This window comes from Mauremys reevesii, linkage group 5, assembly GCF_016161935.1.
Source record: "Mauremys reevesii isolate NIE-2019 linkage group 5, ASM1616193v1, whole genome shotgun sequence".
NCBI lineage: Eukaryota > Metazoa > Chordata > Testudines > Geoemydidae > Mauremys > Mauremys reevesii.
This window is the reverse complement of record NC_052627.1, coordinates 15,111,459-15,123,822: the sequence shown is the minus strand read 5'-3', so window position 1 is coordinate 15,123,822 and position 12,364 is coordinate 15,111,459. Positions and strand designations below refer to the sequence as shown.

The 12,364-nt window shown below is 48.0% G+C and overlaps 1 protein-coding gene and 1 long non-coding RNA gene across 6 annotated transcripts in view; one reads left to right on the top strand and one right to left on the bottom strand.

Moving 5' to 3' along the window:
* Positions 1 to 12,364, bottom strand: part of SEPTIN11 (septin 11) — a 74,017-nt gene that overhangs the window by 14,978 nt on the left and 46,675 nt on the right. For all 5 annotated transcript variants that reach the window (XM_039542133.1, XM_039542129.1, XM_039542130.1 and 2 more), the window contains exons 4-7: positions 9,017 to 9,203; positions 6,476 to 6,637; positions 3,250 to 3,346; positions 1,319 to 1,487 (exon numbers count right to left, since the gene is read on the bottom strand). In XM_039542133.1, coding sequence (XP_039398067.1) covers positions 1,319 to 1,487; positions 3,250 to 3,346; positions 6,476 to 6,637; positions 9,017 to 9,203 — 615 coding nt within the window. The remainder of the gene's footprint in view (positions 1 to 1,318; positions 1,488 to 3,249; positions 3,347 to 6,475; positions 6,638 to 9,016; positions 9,204 to 12,364) is intronic.
* LOC120406928 overlaps positions 1 to 12,364 on the top strand; it is a 33,357-nt gene that overhangs the window by 17,831 nt on the left and 3,162 nt on the right. The window contains exon 2 of the long non-coding RNA XR_005599664.1: positions 9,441 to 9,651. This is a non-coding gene — a long non-coding RNA (uncharacterized LOC120406928). The remainder of the gene's footprint in view (positions 1 to 9,440; positions 9,652 to 12,364) is intronic.

Genomic DNA, 12,364 nt, shown 5'->3' with positions numbered 1-12,364 from the left:
GAAGCAAGGGGACTACACTGGTAAAGAGACACTGTCTGTTTTTTGAGAGGAACAAACCACCTCTTCTCAAACAAAAAGACAAAGCAAAACCTAAAACCTTCTATTAAGGAACACAGACACTTCCTCCTATTTTAGCACCTCTTCGAGCCTGCACAGGCAGCGGCCTGCATTCTTGCAATGAGCTTTACTTCACTGATACTGGCCTCTCATTGACATGCTTCCTTTCTGCAACATCCTGTTTAGTGTAAACAGTTTGCTGCGGTCTCGTAGCCAGCTTGGCTTAAGATGAATAGAATGCTTACTGCTCCTGACAGAGTAATGTAAACCAGCTGAGGAACAGGATTGCTGTGGACGTGCCCACTGTAGACCACTACTCAGACTCGAGGGAATGCATATTTGCTTGCTTGTCTTGGGAGGACTAATGGATGCAATCCCTACGCTACCGTTTCCCTCATTTTGGAAATATGACTACTGCAGGAAAGGGGGTGGGCGTACTTTAAACTAGCCTCCACCCCCATGTATACAATTAGGTACTTTCCCCATTTCCTTTCTACTTATAACTTGGGCAAAAGTGGCCTCAAGTACACAGGAAGCAATGGAAATTCCTTGGATTCCTGAAAGGGAAGGGCTGAGCCCATCTTAAGTCATTGCTCTCTGGAAAGGAAATCAAATAAACTTCTCGAGGCAGCTCAAGTGTGAGCAGGGGCCTGGCTCCCCTCTCACTCATCGGTGGAACTTCGCCTAGTCATTGAAGCTTAACACTGTTGTCAGTCTGGCCTAAGCGAGAGAGGGGCAAACTTTACTTCCAGATCGGGGGTCTGACTCCTCTCCCACATGCCATGGAGATCAATGATGTTATACAAGCATCGGTGAGAGGAGAACAAAGCTGTAGCTTTACCTCGAGCTATGGACCACACCTGGGTTTGTGTTGCCAAGGATCAGAGAAATCCTGTTTGCAGTGATCGGTGCCAGCAGACAATCTCAAGGATTAACATGACTGTTTCCCTTCACAATTAAAACACTGTCCCCTCACAATAGGTTACTCACTCTCCCAGGTGACTCAAAGCACACACATCTCAGATTTAGGTGCAGGCTGACTTAGTGGCAACGCAATCAGAGTCTAATTTTGGATCTAACTCACTCCAGCCAGGAGTTGGGGTGCTGAAAAGGCGACATGTTTGGCTGTTTGGATGAGGGAAAACAAAAAACAAAAACCCAAGGAGAGTGTAGGAGGGTAGAGAAGGAAAAACAACAACTGCTGTCACTCACTAATGACTCACACCCACACAGGAATATGGGCTTTGTTATGCTTTCATACCTGAATGGTTTACTATCAGGGTCAGTGTCTTTGAATCCCATTTCTTCTAGCTTACAGCGCCTGTACAACTCATAGTGCCGGGTGTGCGTCTGCTCTCTCAAATCCTCCATGTTTACTCGGATCAGCATCTCACGCAGCTTCACAAAGTCACAATGGTTTTCATTTTCAACTGCAAAAGAAACAAAAAGAAAAATGGCCCATCAAGGAAGAAAAAAGAAAGTTACATCCAGCATTCAGCGGGTTTTCCCCATTGCTCTTCATGGTTAATATTTACTGTGCACGGATGCAGCTTGTGTATGTGTCTGGAGTTCCACATGTCAGAGTGTGTTAGAAATTAGGGGCCCAAGTCTCTTTTTCATGTCACAGCAGTGGAAACTGGGTTCACTGTCAGTGGGAATAAAGCACTAGGTCTCCTGGGAACGAGGGGAAACTGACACATGGCTAGTACGAGATTTCCACATGCTGCTAGCTTCTTTCCTAACCCATATTCACTCAGAGCTGTCGCTCTGGTTTGTGTTGTAGGATCGAGCACCTGGCGAGTTTCAAGTTGCTCAGTGAGCAGCTTGTGTTATCAACAGGAACAGGAGGAAACTGCAGAAAAATATTCTAACAGCTGAAGAATTATTTTGCAAACACTCTTGCAGTTTGTTGTGCTGGGTCACTCACATGCTGCTTTCCAGTCTGATACCTCTATGTCCCCTGCCCGAGTGCACACCAAGCGCAGGGCATCAGCACTATCCGTGCTGGCAGGATTAGACAATACAGTGGTAAAAATAACCAGGCCTTCTCCATTTCATGCCATCCACCATTGCTACCACTTGGGGAGCTGCAGTGGGGGTGAACTGCAGGGCGTAGGCTTTGCCAGTGTCTATACAGTCTGGGCTGTTTTTTTCAAACATTAAGGGTATGTCTATACTGCACACTAAAGCAGGGGTCTGACAAGGTTCAAGTCCAAACCCCCCTTCTGTCCACACACAATTCAGTCTACCTTGGATCAGCAAGAACTCAGGACTCGAGTCCTTGAACCCTGCTAGGGTGGTGGGTCAGAGCCCAATTCCTGCTGAGACTTGGGTCCAAGCCCTGGTATTTTGCAGTGTGGACGCAGCTCAAGCTGCAGATCCGAGTCAGAAGGTCTGAGTAGTGCAGCATGGACACAGTAGCACAGCTGGGGGACCCCCAGCAGTTCTAAGCCCAGGTTTACAATGCAGTGTGGACACTCAAGTGTGGACGTGGAGGCACCAAATCCACACGCCCAGCTCCCATACACCCAGGCTTAGCATGCAGCGTAGACATGCCCTCAGAGACGAGTTCTATTTGCAGGTAGATGTGGGGCTTCCAATGACTTCCAGAGGAACCAGCACATCCAAAGGGAGAATTTGGCCTTATTGGCATTTTGTTAGAATTTCTGGGTGACTTTTCACAAGCACTCAGCATTTGCTCAACTCTGATCCCATTTCAATCAATGAGAAAACTCACATTGGCTTCCATCAGAGGAGAGTAAGGCAAATGTTGCATTCCTTGAAAATCCCACTGGGTGTGAGAGAGAGAAAGAAACTAAAGCAAACCATTCCCTGTTATTCAGTAGTTTGCTGGCACAGAAATGCCAGGGACATAAGAAGAGACCATTTAAGAAAGAAAAATAAGTTACAAATGAAATACTTGCTAACGTCTCTGAATTCTAAGCTGCTCTTCCCCAGGTCAGTCAGGTTGTAGACTCACGCCTTTCACAAGTGACCAAGAGACAAAACTCAAGTTTAAGAAGTGCTTACGAAGCCCTGTTTTGTTTTGCTTTTCAAATGGCCTTTTTGACCACTGCAAAGTTCTTACTGCCCAAGGGCAGAAATTGGCAAGCAGCCTCCACAGATCAGCATTTTTTTTTTTTAAACTGGATGGCATAAAAACAAGGAGTTTGTGTTTCTCTTTGGACATACCCTGCACAACCCCCCACGGATACTGCCTGGCCTTGCTCATCTTATTGCCAATCTTCACTTCTTCAGTACTGCCAACAACAGCAAATGGAAGATGGACCTACAAAAGCAAAGAGACAAAGAGATTAGGGAATCCCTGTGATGCTTTGCCAGGGAGTGTTTTCGAAGAAAGCTCTATTTACTATAGCAGCTGTGATTTTTTTTTATTTAAAGTTACTAAAATGCCTTTGCAATCCAGCTGGTGTCTCTGGATGATCAATGGAGGCTCTAGATCAGAAGCGTGCTCTGACTTCAGATAGGAAAAATCTAAAGCAAACGAGCCACCTCCCACAAAAACGTCCTCGTAAACCACAGCACCTGCATTGAATGACAACTTGGACTTTATATTTAAAGGTCAGTGCACTTCACTGCAGCTTAATCCCCAACATATTCATTTTCATAACAAATTTAACCCCTCTGTTGTTTGAGATGGGACAGAGATGAAATCCTGCATGGGGAGGAATGAATTTTCTTTTATATCTGTGTCTATCGGAGGACCATGTGAATGTTAAACCAGTGTCCTTTGAACAAGGCAATCAAAACGGAAACTGATTTGAATGTTAAAAATAATCAAATGTCACACGGTAAAAACAACTGTGCTTCTCAAAAGAAGGGGCCATTTAAAAAAAAAAAGTTAAAAATTAAATGTTTGCCCAAAGCCTTTTAATTCAGCCATTTGCAGTAGCTAGAAGTAACGGTTAGAGGTTCCGGGCTAAGAGCGAGGCTGTGACTGCAGACACAGCCCTAAGCAAGAGGTGGTGTGTAAACTGCACCACCACCGGAGGCAGCCTTCCTCACAACTCATCCCTGGCTTCCTACTGGGTAGGGGTGTGTTAAACTGCAGCAGCAGCAGCACACTTGGGACCCACTATGGCCAGTTGTGCTAGCCAGTAAGGAGAGAGCCAGAGATCATGCCTGAGTATGAGTGGGGAGAAGGTAGGGAGAGGTGATGGAGCGAGGCTCCGCCCATTTCCCACCACCCAGCTGCTCTGGGAGGAGGGAGGAGAAAGACCAGGACGAAGGCGGCTGATCAAAGCCCCGAAAGGGGATTTCAGACAGTCCCAGCAGCTGGAAGAGATGCACAAAACACCTGCCAAGAGGAAGCTGGGCCTGCACGCCAGCCTCGGGAGAGCTCGGCCAGGTGGTATTTTCATAGCCCGTGCTTTGAAAGGGCTGCTATGGACCAAGGCGCGAGTCCAGAGACCAGTGCCTGGGCAGCCAAGCCAAGAACGGGGCAGACGGATGGGAGGGAAAATCCTCCCTGCCTGGCCACGGAGCAGCTGCAGCTCCCTCGCTAAAACAAACTCCCACTGGCCTTTCCGCTCAGCCCCACAGGGGGACAAGTTAGAGGAGCAGGATGAGCTTCTCCTCTCCTAGCCCACCCCAGGCCCCTGCCTCTCCCTCACTGCCATGCGGGCTGATTGCAGGGTTGAGCTCTGCACTGTGCCAGGCATGCATGGACCCACTGGGATTTCGCGCCCCCTTCCCTCTCAGAGTTCTGCTGCCACAGGGACACGGGGGCTGGATTTCACTCTGCTCCCCCACTCCTGCTTTCCTGGAGTATCCAAACTCTCAGGCTACATCCACACTGCAGCCACGAGTGTGCTTCCCAGCACGGACCGACAGACATACGCTAGCCCGGCAGCAGCTCAGGCTAGCCACCCGAGTACGGACCCAGGGTTGCGGGCTTGGACGTACTTGGCCAGCTAGCCCAAGCCACTGCCCGTGCTGCCCCTGAGCTCCAGCACAGCTAGTGCGTGTCGGTCTACCCTGTGCTGGGACGCTCGCTCCCAGCTGCAGAGCGGACGTAGCCTCAGTCACTTCGCTGTGCAACTGCGTGACCAGAGCTCCGGGACAGCACCACAGAGGACAACTTGCAGTTTAGTGCTGGCACCACGGACAGCAAGGGCAGCTTCCTGTTTAAGGCACTGCCCAGGTCCAGCTTGTGGCTCTGGGAAGGCAGCTAGACACAACCTGGTCCTTAATGTTTGTGAGGCGCCGTTAATACAGCAGCGGGCACCAGAGACATTCCCAAGAAACAAACTTCAATATATTTTTAAAATATAACAAAATAGAAATAGTTTTCTTGCACTAAGTATGGCTAGAAACATCCTCTCAGCCAAGCACAGCTAACGTGATTCTAGGCCGCCCGAGTTGTAGCCATGAGCTAAGTTGTTAGAATGGCAAAAATGGCCGATCTCAAGACAATGGTTCTAATTGCCAAAAAACAGAAGAAATAAAATCTGTGTTCCAGGATACCAAGCAGCCAGTCAGCCCAGGGCTTCACCTGGGGAAGAGCAGTGAGGGAGTGTTGAACCTTTGCTCTCACCAAAGAATAACTGGGTTCAAAAAAGAACTAGATAAGTTCATGGAGGATAGGTCCATCAATGGCTATTGGCCAAGATAGGCAGGCATGCAACCCCATGGCTCTGGGCATCCCTACCCTCGGACAGCTGGAAGCTCTGGCCTGGATAGATGGATCACTATGTGTATGTACAGTTCCTAGCACGATGGGGCCCGGATCTTGGTTGAGGGCCTCTATGCGCTACTGTAAGACAGTTAGAGGCAAAGGGCTTGGATTCCTCCTCTGCTTTTGCAAACAAGCCTCTCAGGGTGCAATTCATCTCTCCCTGCATAACTCTTGCGTAAAGGCCTGCCTATGCTAGCTTTATTTCCCTAAATCTCTCTTATCGCCACCACTGGCGCAGCTTGTGCTAGCATAGGTCAGTCCCCACCACTTTAACCACCGCACCACCCAGAACTGCTCCACACGCAACCAGAGCACCAGCTGCCTGATTCTAGTCCTCCTCCAGAAACTGAATCAAAGGAAGGTGAAGTGGATCACCCAGCAACAAGCAGCGAGTGGGAATAGGAAGCCTCACTCCAAGTCCTCTCCCCTGATCACATCACCACTCTGCCCCCCGGGGATATGAATATTTAATAAGGGGAAAGGCACATGGGAAAGGACACGATCAGCAGAGAAGAAATACTTTCAAGATTTTTAAAATAAATATCAGCACCCAATTCCACCCCGTTTCATTGAGTCCTGCAGACCAGAGTGGAGAGGGGCTTCCATTGGCTCATACTATTATTGGCTCATACTTGAGTTTCAATGGGAAAAGCAAAAAGATGCAGCATTCCCCCTCCCTGGGGGTGGGAATGGATGGGTTCAGGAAAAACCAATACTTACACTCATTGTAGCATTTATCTCAGCCACTGTCTCTTCATCTGTTGGGAACTGATAGATCTGGACACCATTGCTGACCAGCTCGCTCATGATTTTACTCTTGAATTTATGCAACTCGTTTTTTGCAATCGTATCAGCTTTGGCTATTATAGGGATAATGTTAACCTGCAAGGCAAAGAGAGCGAATGGCCTCAAAGGACACCTCCCTCAATATATTCACCCAGAAGAGGACAAAGAACATGGCACATAAAAGCAGTGATGCAATACAAACTTTCTACTAGAACAGGACTTGCCGGTCCATCCAATTCATTTGATATTTTGGGGGCGGACTTGAAGCAAGCAACATTGGCTGAGACAGGATTGCGCCAATCGCTTTTCATGTGTAGAGAAGAGCTCCATTCAAAGTCAAATGCAATTTGGCAACACTTATTTCCTCTTCTGTAGCAGAAGTTTTACTTTTTTAACTAGGGCGGAGAGGAAATGCTGTCACACAGACTAGCCAAACAGTTCCAAAGGAAATTACCATCTAGGCACTCATCCTCTTCAGACCTGTAGCAGGCTTAACTACTCTGGGGTTAACCGTCAGGAAACAGCCTAGAGATTGATCCTTGAGCACCTCTACAGCCTAGTATCAAAAGGAAACTTTCAGATCTGCTGAACAAGGTGTCGGGATTGGACAGAGATGAATTGTCCCTTTACTGCACTGGCCTGAAATAAGCAAGCTTGTCCCTCTCCCCCACTAAAGAAGCTTGCAGCACCCCCTATATTCTGCCTAGGGGAGTGGCACCAAATCTGGCAAACTTCAAGCAAATACAGGGACAAACTGGACACCGAGCCAGATCCTCAGATGGAGCTACACTGATTTACACTGGCTGAGGACCACAGGGCGATAGGGATCAGGGAGCTTCATGCAGGCCACAGCTCTGCTGTGACAAATGAAGATCATCTGTGTATCGTTTCTTGGTCACTCTCTCACCCTAGATTGCTGGCTGTTGTAACTTGCTTACAATCCCACAAGGGTCTGGCCAATCCAGCTCACCACAGCCACAGGTTAATGTAGCTCTTGCTACACAGTGCCTTTTAAACCAGCTCTGAAAAGACCATACTCCCACGTGTGATCTAGGGCTGATTAGGAGCCTTCCTTCAGTTGTTCTGCCCTGAGGCAATATAAAATGCTGCTACAGTAAGGGCTTGGCGGCTACACTTACAAATTTGCAGCGCTGCAGCAGGGTGTGAAAACACACCCTCTCCAGCACTGCAAATTGCGGTGCTGCAAAGCGCCAGTGTGGTCAAAGCCCCGGCGCTGGGAGCGCGGCTACCAGCGCTGTCCATTATTCCCCACAGGGAGGTGGAGTACGGACAGCGCTGGGAGAGCTCTCTCCCAGCGCTGGCGCTTTGACTACACTTAGCGCTTCAAAGCGCTGCCGCGGCAGCGCTTTGAAGTGTTAAGTGTAGCCACAGCCTAAGACAGACAGTAATATTGACCTATATGGAGACATTTTATCTACAGTGCTTGAAAATCCTCTTAAATTACATAAACTAATTCCTTTCTGAGGATGGCCCTGTAACAGAAACTAATCCCTGTCCAGGGAAAAGTTAAGACTAGTGCCAATTACAGGCAAATTCTCAGCAAATCTCTGCAGCTACAGAACAAGCAGACTCCAAGCTTTACCCACGTCATCAGGCAACCTGTTATGAATTTTTCATGGCTCTCGGGCACCAGAGTCACTCAATAGATGTGGAACATTCTCCGCATATGAAATGAAGAGCTCCAGCTGCCTGCTTTACCGTCCTGCACGTATTTCAAACCAGAATGCAAGCAGCTGACCATGCCACAGTGCTGGTGGGCAGAGGGCACTTCAGTATTTAGGAATACCGGCTTCCTTTCAAGCGGACTTGGGTTTCCATCTAACTTTTCAATACTAAAAGATGCTCTTGAACATGAAACATTTGAACACGAGCTTCTCTTTACCCATCTGTGGGCTAAATCAGCCCCCCACCCACCGCTAGATCCACTGGCTGTATCATCAGTAAGGATTGTTTAGCCTGCAGTGCAGAATTGCTGTTCAACTATATCAAATAGTGTTTGGCTTTGAGGGGGGCATTTGCAGCAAAGCACAGGGGAGTTTTGACCCCCCCCATGCCAAAAATGTGGCTCTATCAGTATGAAAGGAGGGCCACCCTTGAGAGTAGACACGATAGTTTCATTTGCAGCAGCCTGTTTCAGGATTGCTGCTGGTGTGGAGTAAAGTGGGTGATGTTATCATTCTAACTGGACGTGATGGACCAGTTTGGATGAAAAAGAACCCAGATTTTTGCCCAAATTTCTCGCACCATTTTATGGTGAGAGCCTTTAGTGCTAACCTGCTCTTGCTGTCTAGAGATCTGGCAAGTTCTTTTAAGCCTTCTCTGCACTCTTACCCATTCTCTCTAGCAGCTGGGAATGGATATTTTCCATACACCTTTTGTTAGATCCTTGGCAAGGTCACCCCATTAAGTGGCAGCAGGAGAGCATCACAGGGGCATGACATGGGCAGTGCATACCTTACTGTCGAGCTTCTTCATGGTGACCAGGTCTAGAGACTTCAGTGAGTGTCCCGTAGGTGCGATGAAATATAGGCAGGCGTGAATCCTTGTGTCATGGTAATTAAACAGAGAACGCTTGATCTTCAGCTCCTCCTGCAGATAGGCTTCAAACTGAGTGTCGATATATTCGACTATGGGCTTATAGCTGAAAATTTGGAAGGAACAGTTCTTTTCAGATCAGGGCATTCACTATTGGTAAGTTACAGTCTAACTGGCAGACACACCGGAAATCTCATTGCCTTTTTGGGGGTAGGGGGGAGGGGTGTCTCATTTTAAGACACTGCCGTCAACCACCCTCATGGTCACCACGAGATTTTCTACTGGAGCCAAGCCCCATCCCCAGCTCACACACCTTTCTGAATGACCATGTGTTTTACCTTAGACCACAAGAAAATGCATCATACAAGAGCTCAGCTATGGTGGATGGACGAGAGCCGGGGCTTTCAAATCACGGAGGCCACAACACCCATCCACCCCAGAGAAGAACACATTTCCTCGACACACACTACAGCACAAACCCTTTGCTTCTCTGCATCATCGAGAGAAACCAGATGTGTGTGATGCAAAAAAATACCAGCTGTTCCAAACTCCAGGTTGGTATTTTAGAGGGAAGAGAGACTTACCTGGGATGACTGCTTCTCAGGAGCTTAGATCTCAGAGCAAAGCTAATAATTTTTTGTTGTTGACAGCTTTACTGGAGATGCCGTCACGGTGCAATGCGATCTGATTCGTTAACTGACTGCGCTTTCAGAGAAGGGTATCATGGTCTCAGCTTTGTAGTTAGTGCTGTTCAAACTGCTTGTTGCTGAGGGCTAACCACCACCCGCCTAAAGCTGAGCTCGATAGGTTAGGGCAGGGGTCGGCAACCTTTCAGAAGTGCTGTGCCGAGTCTTCATTTATTCACTCTAATTTAAGGTTTCGCGTACCAGTAATACATTTTAACGTTTTTAGAAGGTCTCTTTCTATAAGTCTATAATATATGACTAAACTATTGTTGTGTGTAAAGTAAATAAGGTTTTTAAAATGTTTAAGAAGCTTCATTTAAAATTCAATTAAAATGCAGAGCCCCCCGGACTGGTGGCCAGGACCCAGGCAGTGTGAGTGCCACTGAAAATCAGCTCATGTGCTACCTTCGGCACCCATGCCATAGGTTGCCTACCCCTGGGTTAGGGACTGATCCTTTGAGGTTCTGAGCACCCCTAGTTCCCAATAAAGAGACAAAAGTTGGCAACCCACGGCATATTGCAGGATCAGGCCCTTGAATAGCAGGCATTCATTGGATTCCTCCTCCCCCAAACAGTGCATGTTAAGAGAGCAATTGTCCAAATTCTTATCCCCTGGTTAGAAAACTTTCAATGAAGTCAATTAAACAATCTTTCCTGCAGCTAATGTGCACTCACTCAGCCAACTGGACACATGGAGTAAATCCTTGGCTGCTGTAAATCAGTGACTGCACCAGAATGAGGCCAATTTACACCCGCTGATGTTCTGGGCCTCATCTGCCAGACCAAGCAAAAATAATGGCTCCGCCTACTTTCACACCCTCCCCCTTCCCTGGTTGGCTCCCTCCCGGGCTTTAAAAGCTCTGGCCCATTAGCAGGTCCCCTATCTGAACACACTTACATTCACAGGAAATACTGCTTCAAAATCCCTGCTTTACAGATTAAACAGAGCAGACCCTTGTACCTTGTTAATGTTCTGCTGTTTAACCTGCCTTGGGACCAGAGAGCAATGCAAGGAGTGGGTGTTGGTTCTGTTCAGTGGAGTTGCATTGAAATTCTGCTGCTTTCCTGCCATCTCATCTCCCTGCAGTCTCGGGCACAAGAAAACACACTCAAAGAAGCGACTGGAGCACAAAGCCAAGAGATGTTCCTGACACTGCAGGTCTCACAGCAGCCTCATGGTAATAACAGCTGAGCCCATTAGGGGTCACAGGCAGAGGAGCTGAAAAAAATTCCCTGCGCAGGTAGCCAGAAATGCAGCTTGTATCTGAATCCAGAGCAGGGAACCACATCTGGCTCCAGATTGCAGGGCAGCTGTTTGAAGGCAGTATGCAGCAGTGCATGATTGGATGTGCAATATACCACACTCCTCCCTGGTTTACCTCTTGGAGCGGAGATTGGTGCAGAATATGGCCCAGGTGATCTAACCACCCCGTGCGCAGGGCGCACTGTGATCCAGCTGTCAAACATCTCACTCTGAATGCTCAGGACACAGCCCTCCCTCCAGTCTCCAACCCCTGGGTAACACCGTTGGATCTGACCCAGAGGATCCAAGGAGGCCTCAGACAATAGCATATTGTAAAATTGGCTGGGCCTGTCTGCTTGAGGCCTGTCATGCTCTGAAATTAGAGAAGACGCGGTACAAAAGGGTCACCGGAATGGTCTGGAAGGCCCTAATCTGGTAGCCCCCATTGCTGTAGTCACGGGTGACAAGTCTCGGATTGTGCTGCGGCAGAGTTAGAACAATGGCTTTCCTACGCCCGTCACACCGTGGCTGCCTCTCAAAGGGAGCTCTGGAGAGTGAAATCTGAGGGACTCCAGTAACAATACTGCCTGCTCTTGCTGTCTGTTGAATGAATCAAATGCAAAGTGACCCAGCAGTAACAAGCTGCCGTGTTGCCATGCTGAACACCTGCTCCTTCTCTAACTTGCCTTCCTTCAAGCTTGAGAGCATATGGCATCGCTCAAAGCACAGAGCGGCCTACAGTCACCACACACTTCACTTCTCATTTCTCCTTTGCAGGAAGGCACACGGTGCATTAGTTAAAAACTGCTGCAGAGCAGGGGGAGCGAAGCTTGGATAGTACACAACACACACAGCATTTGGGTGCAATCACAGCCAATGAGGATGCTTTTAAAAACGGGAATGGCTTTCCAAAACCAAAAATAGCCAACCAATGCCATGAATCTCGAGAAGTTTTCCATCAAGGGATAGAAATATTAAGACGAGCCCAACAATCTTAAAATACTGACTGGGATTAGGAGATCCCGGGGAAGGCAGACGTGTTTTTAAGTGTAAGAATGTCTATTCGGACAGCGCAGTTGGGCATCCTAGAAATACTAAACAATAGTCTATGTAGTATGTTGGAACGTACATGCAGAATGTTTACTTCTAGTCTGAAATGGGAAAAATCTGCATCCAGACTAAAACCCATCCACATCCCAACATCGCCTTAAGAACCATGTGATCGGCGAGTTCTCTCTTGCTGAGGTCTGGAGGAATGAACACCGAGTCAGGAATACCTAAATTCTAGTCCCAGCTTTGTCACGGACTTGAATGACCTTTTAACAAGTCACTTCTCTC